The following is a 23,812-nucleotide window of genomic DNA, read 5'->3' on the forward strand; positions in this document are numbered from 1 at the left end:
CTCTGCCGCCCAGCAAGTAAAACATGATCCCTGCAGGGAGGAGGAAGGGGGGGAGGCAGTGAGCAGCGAAGATAAAGAGGCACCTGATGCGTGAGGAGAGGAGATAATCACATGCTCAGAGTGAGGCCGGATTTACACGAGCGTGTGCGAAAGCGGCGTTTTGTGCGCGCAAAAGGCACTTAACGGCTCCGTGTTTCAGCAGCGTATGATGCGTGGCTGCGTGATTTTCCGCCATCATTATGACACTCTGTTTGTATGTTTGTAGACAGAAAAGCACGTGGTGCTTTTTTGTTTTCATTCATACTTTTTACTGCTGTTGCGCGAATCACGCGCGTCACACGGAATTGTTTCCGCGTGCTGCGCGTGATTTTCACGCACCCATTGACTTTAATGGGTGCGTGATGCGCGAACAACGCACAAATATCGGACATGTCGTGAGTTTTACGCAGCAGACACACGCTGTGTGAAACTTACGGACAGTCTGCACGGCCCCATTCACTAACATAGGTCCGTGTGAGGCGTCTAAATAAGCCCTTAGCCTTTTGGCGTGTCCTATAGCTTCTGCCAGCTGCCATTGTAAAAGCACTCCCAAAATAGGAGCCGGACAATGCTTAGCAGTTTGAAGACACCTTTTACTGGCTTGTAGCCAAAAATAGGGTGGGGGAGTGAGTCTCCCTCCCACATTTATAGCAGCTGTGAGTCAGGTTGCTTTCCCTTATTCATCTTGCTGTAATTCTGGGAAGTGCTCCCTCTGGTGGCCAACATAGGAAGACGTCACATTTTTTAATTTTTAATACTGCCCACCTTGTGGAAGAAAAAAAAAATGACAGCAAAAAAACTTTAAAAATATAATAAAAATAAGTAACTTACTTAAAAATAAAAAATAAATGTTTAATCCGCGACACATTCCCTTTAAACCATCTGAACACAATTTTTAAAGACCGGAACACCTTTAAGGCTTTCTTCGCACAAACTTTTTGCGTGCCGTTTTATTGCCCAAACACGCATATAAAAAAATTCAAATTTTATTAGAAAAATGGTCTGTGCTTTTTTTGATGGCATTTTCTACATTGCAAATCATGTGATTTAAAGAACATGGGATGCAAAGATTCCTTTTTAATTTTTTCATAGAAAAGCCGCTAAACAAAAAACGGACTTTTGATTCTGTGACAACCCCTTTAAGCCATCCTTAGTCAAACCCTACTGCTAACAACAGTGGGAAGACAGAAAGCCAAAGTCAATTTGGCCGATAAGCATGTCATTAGCAGGGCTGAGAAATTCTTATAGCATCATCTAAAGCATAATCCAGCAGTCCATTGTATCTTGCAAACAATTACCATTTGGTGAGCTCTAGGATGATACGGATGGGTTATATCTCCTACAATAAACTGTGCAAAATAAACATGGAAACTATATTCAGCCTACAAATTCAGTATAAATAAAAAGGACATCAAGGCACAGAGGAGATCAAAACTAGTGCAAAAGAAAAAGTGGAGTAGTTGCCATAGCAACTAATCAGGTTCAAAATCGTATTTTTCAGAGGCCCTTTTGAAAACGAAAGAAGCAATCGGATTGGTTGCAATGGGCAACTACTCCACTTATTTCTTTGCACCAGACTTGTAAATGTCCCCAGAGTGGCCCATGTCAAAATCAATAGTTGAAGAAGAAAACTGACCAGCACGTCCAGTTCTCTCGGATTACCACAAATCCCAGCACCATGCACGTACTCCCGTTTGACTCCCATGTGATAATAGGCAACAGGTGGTGTCCGTGGTAGATCCAGCCGGATCCATGAAATGCACGTATAGTGAGTGTAACCACGGCCTTGACCAAGCTTGTTCACATGAGAAACGGCCGTAGGCTAACACTCCACATCCTACAACTGCTGATGCTGAATAAAGAGGATATTAATAATGCTATATAGTGCGCCGTGGATTTTTCTCACTATACATCCACGTCAAAATCCCCTCACAATGTTGGATAGGAATTGTGCATTTAATGCTCTGCTTACATTTGTGTTCATTTCCGTTTTTACAGGAGCCATAAGCGATACTTTTTTTTTCTTATTGACTTTTAATGGATAAGTCATGTTTCCGTCAGGTATCGTTTTTTGGCTGGATGCAATCATGCTACGCAATTCTGACCGTCACAAAACAACTAAAGCCTGACGGAAAAGAAGTAACGGAGGTGTGAACAGAACCTAATAAGTACGCAGGGTAGACAAATGAATAGATGCAGGTTTATCTTGGAAGTGTTGTTCTGGCAACAGCAGCTTTGGACAGTTCCGACACTGTAGTGTTATTACTCAGGAGTACAGGAAACCTGAACCTCAGAGAACGAGGCGAGCTCGAACCAACGCATGCGGAATGTGCAGGGTTAAAGTGGAACACAGGAAAAGAACGCAAATCATTAGTCGTCCCCTTACCGTCACACTATCCTATGTTTCTACCAGCAAAAAAAAACAAACAATGGCCTCATTAATTCATTCTTCTGTTAACCCTTACAGTCTCGGCCTTTGGCTTTACACATGACAGTCACTGATCATTCTCTTCCTGGAGACTTTTTCAGGTGGGTGTCACACCCTGTCTGCTGGCAGACAGAACGGGAGGTCGTCCCTCTCCCAGACTCACCTTCTTCCGGATGTCTTCATCATTGGCTCCCAGGGAGGCGTATAACTTGAAGGCGGCCTGGCGCAACTCGTGGGCATGTTTTAAATCATGGTCAAGCTGAGATCAGAAAAAAAAGAAGATTAAGAAAAAAAATAAAAATACTGTAAAGCTGCACATACACTTAAGATCCGAGCGCTCGTTCAACCTCCAAGCTATTCCTCCTGACTCCTGTATACATCCCCATGTGTATTCAATAGGGAGAGGGGAAAAAGCTGCCGGACACCTCTGGCACCAGTTTATCTCCTGCAGAAACAGACAATCGGGCATGTTGAAATCCAACATGCCAAATCCTTCTTGCCGCCCCCCACATCTGACGTTGCGGTGAGTCGGGACACCACATACACACTAAATAGTCGTCCAGTCCTGCCGTGATCAGCAAACCGTCATCTGATGTGTATGGGCACCCTTAAAAGGGGATTTCCAATCCAAGTTATTTAAAAAAACTGCCCAATGTTGGAGGGATGCAAAAATAAAAAATAGCTATTACTTACCTCACAGATCTAAGTGGTTCAAGCGCAGCCGCTCCGTTCATCCCCGCTGCTGTGTAATAACATAGCTGCAGCGGTGACGAACCCGTATAACCACGTGATCACTGCAGCCAAGCACTGGCCTCAGCGATCCGGTGCCGTATAACCACTGAGACTTGTGATTGGCTGCAGCGATTATGTGGGTATACAAGCACGTCATGTCAATACACAGCAGCAGGGAAGAAAGGAAGCGGCGGTGCTGGAACGACGGGGATCCGTGAGTTGAGCAATGGCTCGTTTTCTTTTTTTGCACCCCTCCTAACGTGGTCAATTTTTTAAAAGCCATTTAAAAATTGTACTGCTGAACTAAATTCTAACCAATTACTGACAAATCTAATAGGACTTCCATCCAAGAAATTTTATTGAGACAGGTCACTTATACACCGTCTGCTGCGACCGTTCGCTACCCTGTTACACTCAGATGATTGCTTATAATCATTGCATGCATGTAGGTAGGTATGGCATTCTGCTGCGCCTGCACTACTTAGTCATATAATAAGTTCAAGCCAAGCTTACAATGCAAACATTGAGATTTTTCAATACATGATCATAGGAGAAAATTTGTTATGTGGATGTCCGCTAAAGCAAATAACACGTTTGCAATAAAAACCACACACAAATAGCTCTACAAATATTTAGATATGTCGTCAAACTTCAAAAAGAATGAAATTCATTCAACTAGAGATCAAATAAGATTTGCTTTTGTATTTTTCAAATGTTCGCCACGTGGTCTGTTACAAGACAGGCCGCTACGAAATAAAATAAAAAAATGAATCTACGTTTTATAAAAGAGATTGGCGATATTTGAGCTCTATAAATAGAACTCCATTCTGTCCCTGGAGGAGTAGCAACACATTGCTGAACAAAGCTACAGAGCCTAGTGTGCAACAGAGTCTCCTGCTTGTCTTCAATAAAGTCGGTCAAGCTTAGTGTTGATCTCAATTTACGCAGACTAAGGGTATGTGCACACACACTAATTACGTCCGTAATTGACGGACGTATTTCGGCCGCAAGTCCCGGACCGAACACAGTGCAAGGAGCCGGGCTCCTAGCATCATACTTATGTACGATGCTAGGAGTCCCTGCATCGCTGCAGGACAACTGTCCCGTACTGTAAACATGATTATACTACGGGACAGTTGTCCTGCAGCAAGGCAGGGACTCCTAGCGTCGTACATAAGTATGATGCTAGGAGCCCGGCTCCTTGCAGTGTGTTCGGTCCGGGACTTGCGGCCGAAATACGTCCGTCAATTACGGACGTAATTAGTGTGTGTGCACATACCCTTAGGCTGGAATCACACATGCAGTTTTTAGTGGCGTTTTTTGAGCTAAAGTCAAAAGTGGACCCAACAGGAAGGAAGATAAATGTTTCTTTATAGTTCCCGTTCCTGACTTTGAGGTTTTTCTATGCATTATTTTGAGCCAAACTGCACTAAATACTGGATGTAGGACTCTAGCCTTAGTGCAGTTGGAAGTAATATTATTTTAAAAGGGAACCGGTCACTAGATTTGGAGCCACTAGATGCCATTATGCAGCTGGGGATTCGTGCCCCTTTTAAAAATGGCCTTTCCTGGGAATAGTTCGTAAAGGAACGTAGTTTACTGAGATGAGCCCGGGAGCGGCATTGGGCGCATGCACAATTCGCACATGATGCAGAGGACACTAAACTGCAAATGCAGATAGAAGTGAGGTTTACTTCCCTTGGCCTTATGTGCGCAATGTGCATACGCCGGATTCCTTACCCGGACTCCTCTCGGCAAGTTATGATTTACTTGACTAACTATTCCCAAAACTGTCATTTTTGAGGCAGGTTTGGAACACTAAACCCCAGTTGCATAACTAAATGCTGGTGGTTTAGTGGCTGCAAACATAGTGACAGGTTCTCTTTAAGGCAACTTTCACGCAGTGCAGATTATATCAGTATTTTGCAACCGTATTAGTAAATGGGCAAAACATTTTCAAACAACTTATGATAAACTAATAGTATACCTGATTTAGATCAACTTTGTGATTTACTTTTATAATGTAGTTGTTTTAATCAATGCAAATTCTGTGTGTAGCTACTGCCATTAGGTGTCTCCTTTCCAGTAATCTGCGTTCCATACTGTTGCCAAGCAAAATGTATCCATAGTTACAGAGCAGAGACCGACTACAGGAAATGTGTGTGTTTGTGTGTGTGGGGGGGGGGGGTGTCTCTTCAGTACCTGCCAATAGAAGTCTATTGAAAGTGGAGGGGGGTAGAAGAGAAAGACATGCTGCCCATGGAAGTTTATGGAGAGGGGAGGGTGAAGCAGGGAGAAAAAGGAACAGACATGCTGTATTGAGAGGGGAGGAGGGAGCAGGAGAGGAGAAAGGGACAAAGACATGTTGCCCATAGAAGTCTATGGAGAGAGGAGAGGGGAGCAGGAGGAGAGGGTAGGGAGAAAAAGACATAAATATGCGGCCCATAAATAGGAGGAGGGAGCTGGGAGAGGAGACACAGGCTGCTAGTAAGAGTTATACGTCACCCCAGTGCTGAAGTTTTAGCTACACTCATTATTGGTGTATAAATCTTCTCCATGTTGATGCTGCTATTATATACAGTATGTGATAAATAGAAATAGGAGAGCAGGAGTCATCTCTTTTCTTTGTGTGTGTGCAGTGTATAGAAGACATGATAGCAGTTAGACCCCTCCCCCCCCCCCACTAGCTCAGAGAAAACTCAGAATTATAGATAAAGCCTGCAAAGGTGAAAACTGCTAAAACAAATGTGAAATACAAGTCATGTAATGGCCAGATATAGTGTTATTCCTCATGTACACATGACAGCTTATTCTGAAAAGTCACCTGAAAAGTTAGGTAAGCCTTAAGCCAGAACAAACACAGAATAAGTACAATGGAAAGATTTTTTACTTCTCTTTTTTGATGCACACCTGGTTTTGCAAAATACTGAACAAATCTGCAGTGTGTGAAAGATGCCTAAAGGCCTGTCTCCGCTCACACAACCTTTAGGCAAGGGTTGCAATCCAAGTAAGGCCTCGTTTACACGAGCGTGATATACGTACGTGCAACGCGCGTGCTTTTCACGCACCTATATTAGTCTATGGGGGCATGCAGACAGTCCGTGAGTTTTGCTCAGCGTGAGTCCGCTGAAAAAAACTTACGACATGTCCTATCTTTGTGCGCTGTTCGCGTATCATGCACCGATTGAAGTCAATAGGTGCGTGAAAACCACGCATGCCGCACGGAAACACTGTCAAAAGGATGAATGAAAACAGAAAAGCACCACGTGCTTTTCTGTTTACAAACATCCAAACGGAGTGTCATAATGTTGGCGGTTGCAAGAAAATCTCGCAGCCGCGCATCATACGCTGATGACACACGGAGCTGTTAAGTGCCCTTTGCGCGCGCAAAATGCACACGCTCGTGTAAATGAGGCCTTAGGCTGTAGTGAACGGTTTTTTTTTTTTTTTTTCTTTTGCAATTCTTGATTAACCCATTAAGGACCGAGCCATTTTTAATTTTTCCGTTTTTCACTCCCAGCGTTCCAAGAGCCATAACTTTTTTTATTTTTCCATCAATATAGTGGTGTGAGTACTTATTGTTTGCGGGAGGAGTTGTAGTGTCTAATGGCACCATTTAAAGTACTGGGAAACTGAAAAAAAAAAATGTGATTCCTATATTGGTTTTTTGGTTTTGGTTTTTATGGCTTTCACTATGCGGTAAAAACGACAACTTAACTTTAATCTGCGGCTCAATACGAGTATGGTGATACCAAATTTATACAGGTTTTTTTTTAATTTTATTACGTTAAAAAAAATAAAATAAAATAGTTTTGTTTCACCACATTCTGAGAGCCATAACTTTTTGATTTTTCCGTGGATTGAGCTGTGCGAGGGCTTATTTTTTTGCGGGACGAGCTGTAGTTTTTATTGGTACATACAACTTTTTGATCACTGTTTATTACATTTTTTGCGAGCTAAGGTGACCAAAAAAACAGCGATTTTGGCGGTTTACATTTTTTGGTTTTTACAGCGCCCACCGTGCGAGGTAAATGCTGGTGTATTGTAATAGTTCCGACTTTTACGGATGCAGCGATACAAATTTTGTTTATTTTTTGCATTACATTAATAGTTTTTTTCACTACTAATAACTTTATTAAACTTTTCTTTTTTTTTTGTTACACATTTTATTAGTTCCCCTAGGGAACTTGAACCAGCGATCGTCTGATCGCTTGGACAATATACTGCAATACTATTGTTGTCATTTTCACAGGCTTCTGTCAAGCCGTGCCAGATACACGACTTAACAGAGGCAGCCCAAAAGGCAGACCTGGGGAACTACATTAGGCCCCTTGGCTGACATGACAGCCTCCGGCACCGCCCCAATCGCTGTGTGGGGGCACCGATGAGCTGTCGGAGTGGGCCACCCCCTCTTTCAACACTTCAGATGTGCTGCGGTCGCGATTGACCACAGCATTTGAGAGGTTAAACGGCTAGGAACAGCGCGATCACTTTTCCCAGCCGTTGGTCCCGTGTGTTAGCTGTAAAACACATGAGCCCATGAGTGCGCTCCATACTTCCCTATGACGCTTATCACGTACATGATATAGCGTCAAGGGGTTAAGGTCAATCTTTCCTTTGGGACGGTTTTCGTTCTTCACTTAAAGGGGTTATTGCACCAAAACAACTTATCAGATATCCACTTGATCGCTGGGGTCTCAACGCTGTACTCTGCTATCTCCGGCAGTCCCATATAGAAAGTATGGAGCGGCAACGTGCATGCGTAACCTATCACTCTACGTTCATATAAGGGGCACGGCACCCCTGTTCACGAGATCGGTGGGGGTCCCAAGGGATTAGACACTTATCACCTATCATGTGGATAGGTGATAAGTCGTTTTGGTGGGATAACATCTTTAACGGAGTCCAATTTTGTTCTACCCAAAAATAATCCGCGGCATTCACTGACATTTTAAGCTAATTAAAAGTTAAGACATTTAAAGTGAAGCTCCGTTTTGTTAAATATATTATTTGACTAATAAACATATGTAGGAGGAAATAACTGAATAGTAGATGCCGGTAACTTACCTTTTTTTCTTGTGTTAAATCCCTTAAATTCTGTTGTAAACTACAAATCCCAGTGTGCCCTGCTCCCCTCACTTTATTGTGCAAACCATTGGGCATTTCTTTCCTCGTTCCCTGCCTCTCCATATTTGGGAGACATTTGAGGGAAGTTTTAACACAACCATTCCACAAAAACCTGGCTGTAGGATTGGTCAAGTACATCAACAAAAGGTCAAATTCAGAGGTTTACGCTCAAAACAATCCTGCCGAACATATGGACAGACTTCTGTAACTGTATGCCTATACAGTTACATGTGTATGCCATAAAAATAAAATACACATTGTATGAATTTTTTTTGTAGACCGTTGCCTAGAAAAGTGCAGTGGATTGTGCTTTCCAATAAAGTTGGGGCTGCAGGATCCTGACATCCAGCTTTTGGCATATATGCTAGCCCACGAAAGTAAAGTCTGTCTATACGCCAACAAGTGCACCACAGGCGCGGTGTGGATAGAGCCTAAAATTATTACTATAAAAAATAATAATAAGAAATATTTATTGAAAAGTGGGGTTTTACTTTAAAATGAAGGCAAATCAGACAGGCTACAGGGACACACTGTTAGTAAACACTCAAGCTCTGATGATCCAATAAATACTAAAAAAAGAACCTGTTCATTTTCTCCGAAAGTTAAAACATACAATTTGCCAAAATATATTAAGTGTAAGCTGCGCTACATATTTTGCCATACAAAAATGCCCTTCTATTGCGGATTTGGGACCTTAAATAATGGGTAAACATTTTAGCTCTATTTTGAATGGATTATAAACTGTGGGGTTCTTTCTGTGCATAGTTTACGCTGATGCCACATACACTCAAGCACCTACCTATCAAACTGTACAAGTAATGTATACTCACCTTCTCCTCTGATGTCGGTGGTGAGACAAGTTGTGTTTGCTGGGTCATTTGTGACAGTGGAAAGGTTAGCAAGGCTGCAGTGCACTGGGACTCATCTATAGCCCCTCTGGAGTCTGCGTCCTCAGTATCAGATTGCTCTGTTTCATGGTGCTGTAAAACACCAGGGAAAGAAGAGGGGGAAAGAGGACAGGTTTGTGCCAACTACTGAGCAGAAACCCAGGGGACTAAAGTGTACCCCCTATGCACTGCAGTCTAAACATACAAGCACAAATAAGTGAAAACCTCGGCAAACTTTATAAGATAAGAATAAATCTATCACTATACAGTAAATTAGTGTCAGTCAATTTAGTGGACTGCACTGCCCCTAACATTTTCTGTCTATATCGAAGGCAGGAATAGGGGCCCGTTCACATCTGCATTGAAGGCTCCGTTAGGGGCCTGTGTCACAAATCCAGCCGAAAACAATAGTGCAGCTTGCTTTCCAGTAAAACCATGGACACCATTAGGGTAACTCAACGGAACCCATTAAAGTTAATGTGTTTGCGTCGGCACTGATGTGGTCAGTCATGTACTGAAACCGGAGCTTGCGGTATTTTAGTTGTTCTGATCCTCTGAGCAGAACAACGGAAACACTGATGCAGATGTGAACAGGCCCTAAATCATGTACACGTAAGTTTGTGCAGCCCATGGTCTCCTTGGGCTATACTTCCTAGAATGTCCTTTCTAATGTCCTTTACTAATGTAGTAAAAACATTAGCTAATTAGCTACAAAAATGACCGATTTTCTTTTGAAGTGTCCCTCCAAAGTTACTCTACCCCCTGATCTCACATCGAGCGGTACAGTTGCCGAGGCAACTGTATAACGCCCAGTGGCTATTGTGCACGGGTCCTATCTTAATTAATAGGACCTTTGCATGATATTCACTGGGCGTCGTACCGTTGCCTCAGCAACTGCACCATGCAGTTACGTCTCTTCACGCCCGATGTCGGGCGGCAAAGTAACTCTGGAGGGACAAAGAAATAAACACTTAAAATATCACCATTGGAAAATTTTGCCTTGAATATAGGGGATTGTAAAACAATTCTCTAAAATGCTAAATTTGTTAAAAAGTGATTTGGTTAAAAGGGGAGATGAGTAGCATGGAAATAAAATTTCTCCCAGCTCCTCTACTGGCGGCGTTTACCACAGCCTTTGTTCCATTAATGGACGGAGCGGCGGGGGATCAGCCCGGTGTGAGAGCCCCTCTGGTCATTTAACAGAACACAAGCACCTTATTCTGCCGACTGCCCAGGGAGAGCAGATGTGGGGGATTTGATTTCTCTACAGCTACTCTATGGAGTTACGATCTAAATTGCTATTCCTAGTAAAAGGAGTGGATTTCTATAGCAGATGTATACAGACTTTCGGACAATCCAACTCCAATTTTAATTGCTCCAATATATCGAAAAGGGAAGCAATTTTGCAAATAGTCTTGTGTAAAAGTCATTGTGTGTCTATTATTTGCTATGTAGAATGAGGTCTCCATTTTTACAGGTTATAGATAAACCATGTGTGCAGTCTGATTCTGCCGTCATTGGGGGGGGGGGGATGTGTCAAAACTCTTTTCTATTTCAAAAATAAGAAGCGACAACCTGATTGGTTGACATGAGCACGACTCCATTTTTTCTTTGTACTCGTTTTGATACATCTTCCCAATTGTGCTACTCTTGCATTAGACTCTTGCTTCTTGCTGACCAACATGCAAAAGTACATAACACATGACAGCAGGTTTAGACTACACATAGGGTTTGTTCGTAGACTGTACCAAGGAGACACATAGGTCTTCATATTAGCTGTATAAACAAAACGGTAAGATATGTTTAATTTAAAACTATTTGCAAAGGTGCTTAGATTTTCTTTTTATGTTAGATACCCTGGAGCGGTTAAAAATGGAAAAGATCGGTTGTACAGAGGGAACAACCTGTGAAAGAAGTTGTCCCACGTGAACAACCCCTTTCCTAAGCTAGGACCCACTGGCGATCGCCAGGGGAATCTGCGGAGTGCTGCACATCTCTCCTGAAGAAGCTGTCACAGAAGAAATAGGATATTACTTGGTGCCTATTAAAATGAATGTAAGACATGGTCGCGCCGTGTCCTCCAGAGCGGGAGAAGGGAGTTGTTTGCAGGGGCGCTCTACTCTATCTAAGAGGGGGTTCCCAAGCAGGCAACCACCCTCTATTACATCCATGTTGCCCAACAGGATACATGGAAAGGAGTTGTCCAAGTTAGAAGCTGCAGGGAACACCGTGTGCCACTGTACAGCCTTTTGCACATGGATCTGCTGTGTACATGAGGACTAAAAATGCTGTTAATGTAAACCATTAACAAGAATGAATAAATAATACGTATGCTTGTATTGTACAGAGTGTTTACTTGAAAACTAGGACTATACGCACCCTCTTAATATCGGTGATGGCACTAACGGAGCTCGGGTACTTAAAGTAGTCAGCCAACATGGAGATTAGATGGTCTGTAATGCTGGCGATCCGCTGCAGTTCCACGTCAGGCTCAATAAGATAAGCCAGGGTTTCTGCCCCGTCCACCCTCTCCTCCAGAAGGCGTTCTTTATTGCACATTCGTACCAAACAGGGAAGAGTCTGAAAGTTTTTGTAAAAATGTATTTAGTTGCTTCCAAAATAAAAATACATTAAGTGCATTAGCCATGCAAAACAAAACAGATCGCACTCCCAAGATAACGCTACAGTGAAAAGCTTTTAATACTCGTGTGTTGCATAAAAATAATACAAACATAGCCTAGTGCCTGACACACACACACACACACACACACACACACACACACACACTAATACACTACACAAACGCATGGGCTTTCTTTAAAACTACACTTAACATTGCTTCTCAAAATGAAATGCAAATACAAAGCACTGGTGTATATTCATTTTACTGAAACTTTTTCTATACTTATTTTTAAATGCATAGATGTGTTAACTAAGCCAAAATGCATTTAATCAGCTGTATCCTGACTAATATGCAACGCAACAATCATTTTTGAGATTCTGGAGATTATAATACTTACTTTTAACACAACGCAGTTGTCATCTGTTCTTATAGAGCCTGCTCTACACATGTACGTTAAGCTGAAAGAAGAAGGTCGTTGGTATCAAGTTTTTATTTTATTACTAAGGCCTCCTGCACGCTTCCATCACCGTTTTCACGACCGTTTTATACGGATCCGTGTGTCCGTGATTGGATCAGTGTGCTTCCCGTGTGTACTATGTGTACACTTCCATGTTTCAGTTTCCGAGAGGAAACTGTTCCCATTCACACTATGTACACAATATTGTGAGAGCCAGCCATGGTATTCCCCTGTCCAGCGGTAGTCACTGTCCAGGGTGCTGAAAGAGTTACTGCCAACCAGTGCAGCCCCTTAACTCTTTCAGCACCCTGGACAGGGAATACCATATGCGGCGCTCACAATACTCATTTTAAAAAAAACAGCAAAAAAAAAAAGTTACTACTTACCCAGAACCCCCTGCTTGCCTGCTTCTTCCTCAAGTCCGGCCTCGAGATGACGTTTCAGTCCATGTGACTGCTGCAGCCAATCCCAGGCTGCAGCGGTCACATGGACTGCCACGTCATCCAGGGAGGTCGGACTGGATGTCAGAAGAGGGACGTGTCACCTAGACAACGGCCGGGGTACGTAGGAACTTATTTTTCTTTCTATCACTGCGTCCCAGCACTGATCAGCGGCCTCTTCTCTTTATCAGTGCTGACAGAGAGAAGGGGCTGCCGATTAGTGCAGTGCAATATTTGTCTCTATGTGTACCTCTGCCCGCCCGGCCGTTGATAGGCAACAGCTCCGTCGCACATGGACGGCACACGGATGCCTTCCGTGTGCCTTCAGTTTTTTTGACGGACCCATTGACTTGTATGGGCCACACGGTCACTGAATCTCGAAGAAAAGTAGGACATGCTCTACTTTTGTCGGAACGGAACAACGGGACCGTCAAAAAAAGCATGCAAGGCCCCATTGAATTGAATGGGTCAGGGTGCTAGCCGTAAATAAAACGGCTAGCACCCTGAAGGAAAAAACGCAAGTGGGCATGAGGCCAAAACATTATTTTTGAGAATATGGAATGGTAAATCACTTTTAGTCTCATCCTCGGATGTTCATTAGTTTCATAAAAAAATGTCACTGCAATTTTGCACTAAAAACCTGCAACAATTGCACCAAATAGTAACATGACTGTAGGGCATGATTACACCCTGTGGATGGTTTCTGCAGCATAACCTGAACACCACATATGAATTTCAACTATTTCAATAGAATGGGTGACATTTTCAGAATTTTCACAATCCAGATTTTTTTCCCACAACATTTCGTGTTTTTGTTTTCTTTTAAACCCCATTTACATGCATTGTACTATACTTTGTTGTGGATTTTCGGTGTAGAATCTGCACTGAAAATCTGAAGCAAATTAACTATGTATCAATGTGGCCTTAAAGACGTGCTATACTTTTTTTTTTTTATTGCACCCTCCATTTGTACATTGGTGTTTCAGTGGGGTGATGTGTGCAGAAATACTTACTGATCCCCGCATCTGGTCTTTTTCGGGTCCAGCGCCACTCATATGATCTTCATTCTGACTTGTTTGGAGTCACTGTGCTTTTGAGTGAACCGGAACTCAGGCACTTAATGCATTACTATGGGAGCCAGCCAGAACGAGACTCCATAGGAATGCATTGAGAGCCTTACTTCTGGTTTTCTGAAAAGCAGCGATTCCAGACCAGGTCAGAATGAAGATAACGTGAAAGGCGCTGGACCCGAAAAACGACAAGATGCGGGGATTGGTAAGTATTTCTGCACACAGCACACCACTGAAACACCAATGTACAAAAGATCGCAATAAAAAAAAAAAGTGGTTCTTTAAGGCCCTTTTATACGGCCAATAATCAGGAAAACGAGCGTTCACATGAACCTTTGTTCCCGATCACTGCCCTTTGCAAACAGGGCAACGATTAACCATTGAACGAGCAAATGCTTGTTCACCGGCTGATCTGCTCGTTTATGCAGCAATAAATATCATAGTCGGCAGCACATATTCTTGTGTAAAACAGGGAGATGTGCTGCCGACATGATGGAAATCTATGGAGATAAATGATTGTAGGAACGATCGCTCGTCCCCATACATAACCAATAATTTCTTCTTGTGAAAGGAGCAAACGAGCGGCGATCAACGAGCGGTCTTCTTGATCGGCGCTCGTTTTCACAGCCCATATCAGGCCGTGTGATAGGACCCTTACGCTTTCTAAATCATTAATAAATAGTGCAGGGACTAATTAATAACAGAGAGAACTAAAAATTGTGTTTGAGTGCCCATTAGTCTCCCAATTTCTACATGTGTGTAGCATCACATTTAATGCTTTCCTCTGGTTTTAACAGTTTTGTCCTTTCCGCACATATGATGAAAAAATGACAATGTACATCTACCATTATTACCATTTTGCCGCCGTTAGCTGCATCTCAATAGGTTTATCACGCTGTAACATCTTCCCAAAAATCTGTGGCAACAGTTCCCCATCAACCAACACTACAAAAACAAGCACATAGGCCAATATGTTATTCATAAAAACAGTTGATCATTTTCATTAAAGTCCTCCCAATGCAGGAGGAGACATCAGAAGGACTAGAGACATGTTCACATTTTGAAATGGTCCCTTTGCTATTTTTTTCAATAAAGCCTTCCAAATACAATTGAGCTGCATATTGCACAACTGAATGAAAAAAGGACTTGGTAATTTTTAAACGGCTGCATTTGTTTAGGACCTGTTTACATCAGCGTCGGCTTCCGTTCATGGGTTCCGTTAGACCTTCCCATTGGAGGAACCGATGAATGGAAAGCAAAAAAGGGAAACCATCGCTTCCATTTGTATTACCATGGATATCAACGGTAATGCTTCAGTTGCAGTTCCGTTCAGCTTCTGTTTATTTTTGGCGGAAACAATAGCATAGTCGACTACACTATTGTTTCCGCAAAGAAAACAACGGAAACCTCATGGAACGGAAACAAACAGAAACCAATTGCAACAGAAGCATTACCATTGAAATCAATGGTAATGCAAACGGAAGCTATGGTTACCATTTGGCTTTCCGCTCATAGGTTCCTCCGACGGAAAGGACGAACGGAACCCATGAACGGAAACCAACGCTGATGTGAACACAGCCTAACACACGGTGCGAGTACTCAATACATCTCTGAAATGGATTTGAAATATTTATATGTATCTCATCTGTTATTGTGCACACTTTAAACATAACCAGAGTCCCGAAATGCAAAACGGTCTTACTTTAGAGAGATATGGCCGGTGGGATGTATTGCTACATTAGGTAGATTCAGGACTCTGGGGAAACAAGGCAACAACCCCTATCAGAGTTAAATATCCATATCAGTGATCACCCAGACTTCCCAGAGACCGAATAGGAAAATTCTATATATTTATTGCTTATTCAATTTTTTTTTTTTTAATTCTGAGGAAATGCTTCTTCAAGGCTTGGGTACATCAATGCATGCTTATAAGAAATAGGTCTACGAGGGCATCCAGTATCTAACGACAAACTCACGTATTTAGGAAAAAAAATTAGAGAGCGAAGGGAACTGAAGTAAAAAACTGCACTATTGTAAGCAACATCTGAGATACAAAACACTTACCATTTACAAGGGTCATTGATACCTGGGGATTGTCATATGCTAAAACTGAAAAGCACTTTAATGCTTGCATGCGTACCTAGGAGGGAACAAACATTTATTCAATATTAAGTACTAGAGAGAATCTTTTCTTGGCAAAAAAAAGTGAATTGTGTTCAACATGCAAATTCTACATTTCATTGACTATATCGTTTATAGCAGACAAAAAATAGGACATTGCTACACTCTTCTCTCCCTGCTTGTACGCCAGGAAATTGCATGGTGATCACTACAACCCTTACAATGAAGAACAGCAAAGTGGAATTTTACTATCCTAATAATCTTAAAAGGGCAGTGCAGGATTTATTCCCAGTCCCTTAAAGCATATCTCCAGTGACCCATTTAAAAACCTCTTAGGATATGCACCACATTGTAAAAATTCAAGTCTCTAAGCTAAAATAAAAAAGAAATAAAAACCAAGTGCTCTATACTGTTCTGTGCAGGCTGCACACTCCATTCATTTCAATAATGGACAGGGTAGAAAGAGCCTAAAATGATTAGACCCCCTACTGACGTCAGCTGCTGATAGATGGAATAAGATATATCTAAAATAACTTCAATATCTGACGCATACGAAGAATTACAAAATCTTAGACTGTCTGTAGATGAAACTTCCTACCTAATAAAGTCCTGTTATTACAGCAGCATCAGCGGTGTTTCAAGCAGGCAATCTCTGCTGTGTGAGCAGGTTTGACACAGTACTAAGAGGAGGAAAGGAGCGAGACGGGGCAAGAGTAATGTGATTGGGACGCAGCTCCACTATATGTTTAACATGGTAGACAACCTCCTGTACAGGGAGTCTATTTTATATGGACAAATCCAATTTTTGACCGCTTTTATTTGGACACATCCAGCATTCACTCTAATGTACATTTATAAGATATCTAAATGCTCTAAACCAGCGTTTCCCAAACTGTGGGTAGCAACCCCCTGGGGGGGGGGGGGGGGTCGTGTGAAGGACTCTGGTGGGTTGCGAGCCACTTACCCATGTCCCGGTTTCAACTGTATCTGCGTCCTCAGGACGCAGGTACACTTGAACCCAATGATGGAGCAAGGAGCTGACGGCTCCTTGCTCCAGCGTTCACTATGCAGTGAGCCGTGAGTGGCGCGGCACAGACAGGCGTGGCGCAGTGACATCATCGTACCGGTTTGTGCTGAGTTACACACATCACAGACCAAAAGGAGTAGAATGATCTCCTTCACTCGTTGTGGGAACAAGGTTTGTTGAGTAATTATTTTTTTATTTAGACACTAAGGGGGCAATATACTGAATAGGGGTAGCTATAGGGGCATTATACCCCTCAAATGTGTTTCGCCCCCCCTGGGCTAAACCCCTAGCTATGCCTCTGATAGCCGAGTCGGATCACATGACCCACCATCAGCGGCCATAGTCTGGCCTCAGTGACGCACAGCAGCAGGATATCTTGAGCCCGCCCCATCCCCCACGCTCTCAATCATTGTTTTCAATGTTTAAGGAACTTCTTTTTTTAATGTAGCTAACCAACGGCATCTAACTACAAATGATGTTGAAATACGTCAGACGAAATGGGGCTAAATACAGTAGTAGGGGGTCCCAAACAAAAGTCTCGGCCAAAAGGAAGTCCAGACCTCAGAAGGTTTGGGAACCGCTGCTCTAAACGACTCTTATCAGCAAAGGGAAGAGGAGGAGAGAATAGTTTTAGTGATCTGCTCCATCTTATGTGCCTAACAGTGAGCTGGGGCAGTTGCATAGACTGAAATGTAAGGATATGTGCACACAATAACGTAAATTACGGCTGAAATTACGGAGCTGTTTTCAGGAGAAAACAGCTCCTGAATTTCAGACGTAATTGCTCGTACTCGCGTTTTGCGAGGCGTCAATTACGGCCGTAATTTGGAGCTGTTCTTCATTGAAGTCAATGAAAAACGGCTCAAATTACGTCCCAAGGAATGTCCTGCACTTCTTTGCCGACGCTGTTATTTTATGCGCCGTCTTTTGACTGCGACGCGTAAAATTACAGCTCGTCGGCACAGTACATCAGCAAACCCATTGAAATGAATGGGCAGATGTTTGCCGACGTATTGGAGCCGTGTTTTCAGGCGTAATTCGAGGCGTAAAACGCCTCGTTTACGCCTGAAAATAGGTCGTGTGAACCCAGCCTAACAGTAACACCTAAGCTAGGGAAAAGAAAAACTATGAGGCTTAGAGCTCCACTTAAGGTTAAGACCAGACTTCTTCACATCAGTGAAATACATTATTACTACTATTTAAATGTTCAGTACTAGTAAAAAGAAGTAAATCTTCTCTCGGAAACGGCAATGATTAAAATCCATTAACTTACTTTATAGGACGCCGATGTTAGCAAATGAGCAATATTTTGGACCACACCGTGATTAAATAATATTGTCTGATGATCTGGAGCCTGCAACAAACAAAAGAGGCATTCAACCAATACAATGTCTGAGCAATTCATTGCAACATCGCAGAACACAAAAAAAAATTAAAGAACGACAGGAAATTACTTTGCAGCAGTGAGCGAAGATCTGGCAGATGTATTCCTGTGAGTGCAGAGATCGGCTGAGCAACAACATAAGGTGCGGGATTACAGTGGCATCCTAGGAGAGGGGGGAAAACAGTTAAGGATGCACTGGTGAATAGATAGAATGATGCAGAACACTTGCTTTACATAAGCAGAAACAATGACAAGATGTAAGTTATAGGGCTGCAATAATAATCGTTAAAGGAGATATCCAGCACTTTAATTGATGGCCTATATGTAGTACAGACCATCAATACATAATCTGTAAGGGTCCGACCCCCACCTATTAGAACTGCACAGGCACATACATGGTACTGTACCTCAGCCCTGTTCACTTAAATGGGCTGAGCTGAAGTGTCAGACACGCACATCTCCGTATGTATAGCACATCGCTTCCTTATTCTGCCGACCTATGAGTCCCCCACCAATTATACGTGGATGGCCGTCCTATCCTTAAAGTGCCAGACAAATTCTTTAACTCAGGGAATGGCTTTAAGAGTAACTGTACTTTCAAAAAAAAGTTTTGATCGGTGGGGATCCGGGGACTGAGACCCCCACCGCTGCCGAAACAAAGGTGCAGGAACACTCATTTGAGCATCCTGCATCTTTGACTGTGATCGACGGTCCTGGTCAGGCTGAAGACGGGCTCACATAGAACATCTATGTGCCGGTTTTCAGCCTAACATAGTTTCAGTGATTGCGGGGTGCTCAGCACCTGGACCCCCACCGATCAAAACTTCTGATATGTCTCTATGAGATCGAAAGTGCAGATATGCTTTAAAGGCAAATAAGAAGCACATAATCTAGGAAGTCGGAGTAGTTAAAGAAAAATAATCCTATAGATCTATATTATGTACATACATATACACAAGCGCGCACACACACACACACACACACACACGTCTCATACTTAAGGCACCTGCTTGAAACCCTAAAGTATAATTTTTATTTGTATCCTCTAGTATAAACCATTTATTTTGATACAAAACCTGTCACAGAGAAATTGCATCAGGGCTAGGAGTCTGGCAGGGGGGCCTCCAGGCTCTTTACATATGTCCTGGCAATCATATAAATGTTGGGAGCAATAGAGGCAGCGGCTCTGCCACTTTCTCTATTGTACACACAGTGGTCACTGCACTTTCTTCAGGGTTTTAGGCGGTCTCAATTCTTAAAGAGGCTCTGTCACCAGATTATAAGTGCCCTGTCTCCTACATAATCTGATTGGCGCTGTAATGTAGATAACAACAGTGGTTTTTATTTTGAAAAACGATCATTTTTGAGCAAGTTATGAGCTATTTAGATTTATGCTAATGAGTTTCTCAATGGACAACTGGGCGTGTTTTTACTTTTTACCAACTGGGTGTTGTAAAGAGGAGTGTATGAGGCTGACCAATCAGTGACCAATAAGGGTCATACACTTCTCATTGTTCCAGCCCAGCTTCTTTCACTGTACACACATTACAGCGCTAATTAGTGTCATACACTTCTCATTGTTCCAGCCCAGCATGATCCACAGCACAGTGTGATTGTGCAGTGAAAGAAGCTGGGCTGGAACAATGAGAAGTGTATGACGCTGATTGGTCACTGATTGGTCAGCGTCATACCCACCTCTGTACAACACCCAGTTGGTAAAAAGTAAAAACACGCCCAGTTGTCCATTGAGAAACTCATTAGCATAAATCTAAACTAGCTCATAACTTGCTCAAAAATGATCGTTTTTCAAAATAAAAACCACTGCTGTTATCTACATTACAGTGCCGATCAGATTATGTAGGAGATAGGGCACTTATAATCTGGTGACTGAGCCTCTTTAAGCATTGATTTAAAGCCTCTTAATAGCCACAGTAGAAACACAAAGGGCAGTCGTGAAAGGGGTTATTCAGGACGTTTCAAAATCTTCATTATGGCAGCGGATGGTATAAAATAATTATCAGGTACTAATTATCGGAGAACGGGGTCCCAGCGCTAGAGCAGGATGCATTTCAGATGGCGAATACCTGATTTTTTTATTATTATACCGCCCTACTGAAGATTTTTAAACGTCCAGTATAACACCTTTAAGTAGATAAGATTGAATAGATCATTGGTAGCAATATAGAAGATCGAGATCTACCAGTAGATTGTCCAGTTTACACGAGGGAATGATTTTATGGCAGCATAAAACATTCAATCTGCTAAAACAGGCGTTTGCTCGTTCGTCAGCCTACCGCTGCCATGTTTACATGGGTCAATGATCGGGAACGAGCGTTTGTATGATCGCCGACCCCTGTAAAACAGCCTTTAGATAAGTCTTGAATAATTACAGTTTATTCGATGTGGAGGAGTGCTGTGTTCACATTGATTTGAAAGTAATTGAGCTATAGACCTACAGGTAGAGGGGTACTACTAAAGACCAGCACCCAACTATAAAAAGTAGAGTGTGCGCTGCTGTAACCACACAGCTTAAGCTTCACAAAACGTAGATCCCAAAAGGAAAAGGTTTGGCTTGACCTACATTGCAACATAATTCAGGATTTATTTGTATTGTACGGCTTTACCCGTTGGGTGTCTCTTGACTGTTTTTGAAAATAACAAAGAATTAGATAAGGTCACATGCTTCCTACTGACATTTTATTTTCATATCTGATTTCTACAGGATCATTTCAGCCATACTCATAGTTTAAGTCAAAAGGGAAGCTCTTACTGTATACAAGAGTTCCACTGGAGTGACAGGGCTGGTGAAAATTGTACGGAGACATCGCAAACAAGCTTCATTGAATCGGATGTCTGCTGACCGTAATCCTGAAAATGCAGAGTAATGCGTCTGTCAGAATGAGAAATGGCTGGCAGGTCAGTACAGTATATGAGGCCAGAGGGCTGCAGAGTAAGGTCACCACTACCTTGCAGCAGGGCTGGAATTATGTGACAGTCTAGCAGGGATTTCACGTTGTTCTCTGTGCCCATAGACAAGCTGCCCAGGACCACAGCACATTCTGTCTTCAGTTCTATACTTGAAGTCTCTTGCTGGAGTAAATATAATAATCTGTCAAAAGAGATCATGATGTTAGATTGTAAGAAATGGGAATTGGATTACAAAAAGTACTGTAATAAACAAAGAGGATAATAGATCAATAGATATTCAAATGTATCCACAATAAGTAACAAGTCATTGGTCTGTTTATTAAAATCAACCTCTATGAATCTCAGACATGAAGAAGGATAATGAAGTTATAGCTGGCGAAATAATTCACAGAAGCCACGACTATGCAGGACAGACAGCACCGTCTGCACATTAACCATTTAGTGACCACCCTTTTTTGGGCCCCCGACGACAAAGCGATTTTTTCTCCCATTTGTAAATCGTTGCATTTCAAAAGCCATACTTTTTTTTATTTTTCTGTAGACATAGCCGTGTGAGTGTTTTTTCTTTCTTTGCGGGGCAAGTTGTATTTTTTAATGTCACCATTTTGAAGTTTATATAATTTATTGATTAGCTTTTATTATTTCATTGGGGGGTAGTGGGAAAAAAATAATTCTGCCATTCTTTTATGCGTCTTACGCCGTTTACTGTGTGGTATAAAAAACATAACGTTATTCTGCAAGTGGTATATCACATTTATATATTTTTTATTGTTGTTTTACTACCTTTGCACAATCAAAACAAAAGTATTTGCTTTTGTGTCGCCATATTCTTAGAGCCGTAACTTTTTTGGGTTTTTTTCGCTCATGGAGCTGTATGAAAGATTATTTTTTGCAGGATGACTTGTAGTTTTGCTATTGGTACCATATTAGGGTACATACGACCTTTTGATAGTTCTTGATTGCATTTTGTGGAATACAGGATTAACAGAACACAGCTATTCTGGCACTGCTTTTAGTTTATTTTTTACAGAGATTTAATAAAGTTTATTGTAAAACATACACGTGTGTAATTTTTTTTTCACAGATTTTTTTTTTTTTTAAATTCATTTTACCTTTCACCATAAGGAGATTTTTAATTTGAATCTTTATTTTATATTCAAAAAACATTTGTTCACATTTCTTTTAAAATAATGTGAAAAAAAACAAAAACATAATTGGTATTGCTAAGTGAATAAAAGTCTAAACTATTACAATAAAAAAAATTATTTAACCCCAACAGTAACCACCGTAAAACAAAATAAATTAAAACGCCACAATTGCGTTTTTTTGCTTACCTTGCCGCCCAAAGTTATGGCTCTTAGAATAGGGCAACACAAAGTTTATTTATTTTTTTAACTGTCTTTTCTTTGTAAAAGTCTTACATCATAAAAAAAAATAAATATATAAATTTGGCATAGTGGTAATCGTATTCACCCAAAGAATAAATTTAACATGTCATTTTTACCGCAAGGCAAGCGCCGTAAAAACAAAACCCAAAAAACAATGGAGGAATCGCTGTTTTTCTTACAAATTCCACCCCACAATTTTGTTTTCAGTTACTTCATATAAGGAAAAATAAATCGTGCTGTATAAAACTACAACTCGTCCCCACAACAAAACAATCTCTTATACGGCTATAATCGACAGAAAGATCGAAAGTTATGGCTTTTGGAGTGGGGAGGGGGAAGAAAAATGGCTGCAGCAGCAAGGAGTTAATGATGAGTAACATTCAATATATTAATTGCTACCGTTACAAGGTGGTATCCCGGCTTGTTTTTCTTTGGTCAGGTCATGTAAATATTGGTCTACAGATTGGTTAACAAACACAAAGTGTAGTGTGGGCATCCGGACAATTTCTTAAATAGTACCTAAACTTGGTGACTTTTCAGAATAAGCTGTCATATGCATGTACATGATGAATAACACTATTTTTGGCCATTATATGACCTGTAGTCTGCATTTTTTTAAGCAGTTTCCTCCTTGCATACTCTTTTTATAATTCTCTGTTATCTCTTAGCTAGTGGGCGAAGCCTAACCGCCAGAAAAGAATCCTGCTCTCCTATCTCTATCCATCACATACATACAGACGTATACATATAGCACAGGGATGACATAGAAATCTTACCAGCAGTCTGTGTCTCCTCCCTCACTCTGCTCCTACTCTCCCTTCCCTCAGACTTTCATGGGCAGCGTGTGTCTCCTCTCTCTGCTCCTGTTCCCCCTTCCTTCTTCATAGACTTCTATGGGCAGCAGAATCTTTGTCTCCTCGTTCTGCTCCCCTATAGACTTCTATGGTCAGCAGCATGTGCCTCCTCTCTCTGCTCTCCACTCCATAGACTTATATGGGCAGCGTGTATGTGTCGCCTCTATTTGCTTTTGCTCCCCCTCCCCTCTGCAAACCTTTATGGGCAGCACGTCTGTCTCCTCTCTGCTCCTACTCCCCCTCCCTCTCCACAGAATTCTTTGGGCAGACTGTGAAGCTACACACCCCCAGTAACCGTAAGTACATA

The 23,812-nt window shown here is 41.9% G+C and overlaps 1 protein-coding gene and 1 long non-coding RNA gene across 5 annotated transcripts in view; one reads left to right on the top strand and one right to left on the bottom strand.

The window, feature by feature from the left end:
* LOC142655489 (uncharacterized) overlaps window positions 1–18,472 on the top strand; it is a 49,105-nt gene extending 30,633 nt beyond the window's left edge. Inside the window, exon 3 of the long non-coding RNA XR_012849503.1 lies at window positions 18,232–18,472. This is a non-coding gene — a long non-coding RNA (uncharacterized LOC142655489). The remainder of the gene's footprint in view (window positions 1–18,231) is intronic.
* Window positions 1–23,812, bottom strand: part of ARMC8 (armadillo repeat containing 8) — an 83,820-nt gene that overhangs the window by 38,032 nt on the left and 21,976 nt on the right. For 2 of the 4 annotated variants that reach the window (XM_075829715.1, XM_075829716.1), the window contains exons 4-13: window positions 21,302–21,444; window positions 21,106–21,203; window positions 18,406–18,498; window positions 18,225–18,305; window positions 15,868–15,943; window positions 14,658–14,748; window positions 12,234–12,294; window positions 11,593–11,793; window positions 9,157–9,306; window positions 2,631–2,726 (exon numbers count right to left, since the gene is read on the bottom strand). In XM_075829715.1, coding sequence (XP_075685830.1) covers window positions 2,631–2,726; window positions 9,157–9,306; window positions 11,593–11,793; window positions 12,234–12,294; window positions 14,658–14,748; window positions 15,868–15,943; window positions 18,225–18,305; window positions 18,406–18,498; window positions 21,106–21,203; window positions 21,302–21,444 — 1,090 coding nt within the window. The remainder of the gene's footprint in view (window positions 1–2,630; window positions 2,727–9,156; window positions 9,307–11,592; window positions 11,794–12,233; window positions 12,295–14,657; window positions 14,749–15,867; window positions 15,944–18,224; window positions 18,306–18,405; window positions 18,499–21,105; window positions 21,204–21,301; window positions 21,445–23,812) is intronic. The other 2 variants (XM_075829717.1, XM_075829719.1) reach the window with 1 other exon arrangement.

Source organism: Rhinoderma darwinii, chromosome 6 (assembly GCF_050947455.1).
Source record: "Rhinoderma darwinii isolate aRhiDar2 chromosome 6, aRhiDar2.hap1, whole genome shotgun sequence".
NCBI lineage: Eukaryota > Metazoa > Chordata > Amphibia > Anura > Rhinodermatidae > Rhinoderma > Rhinoderma darwinii.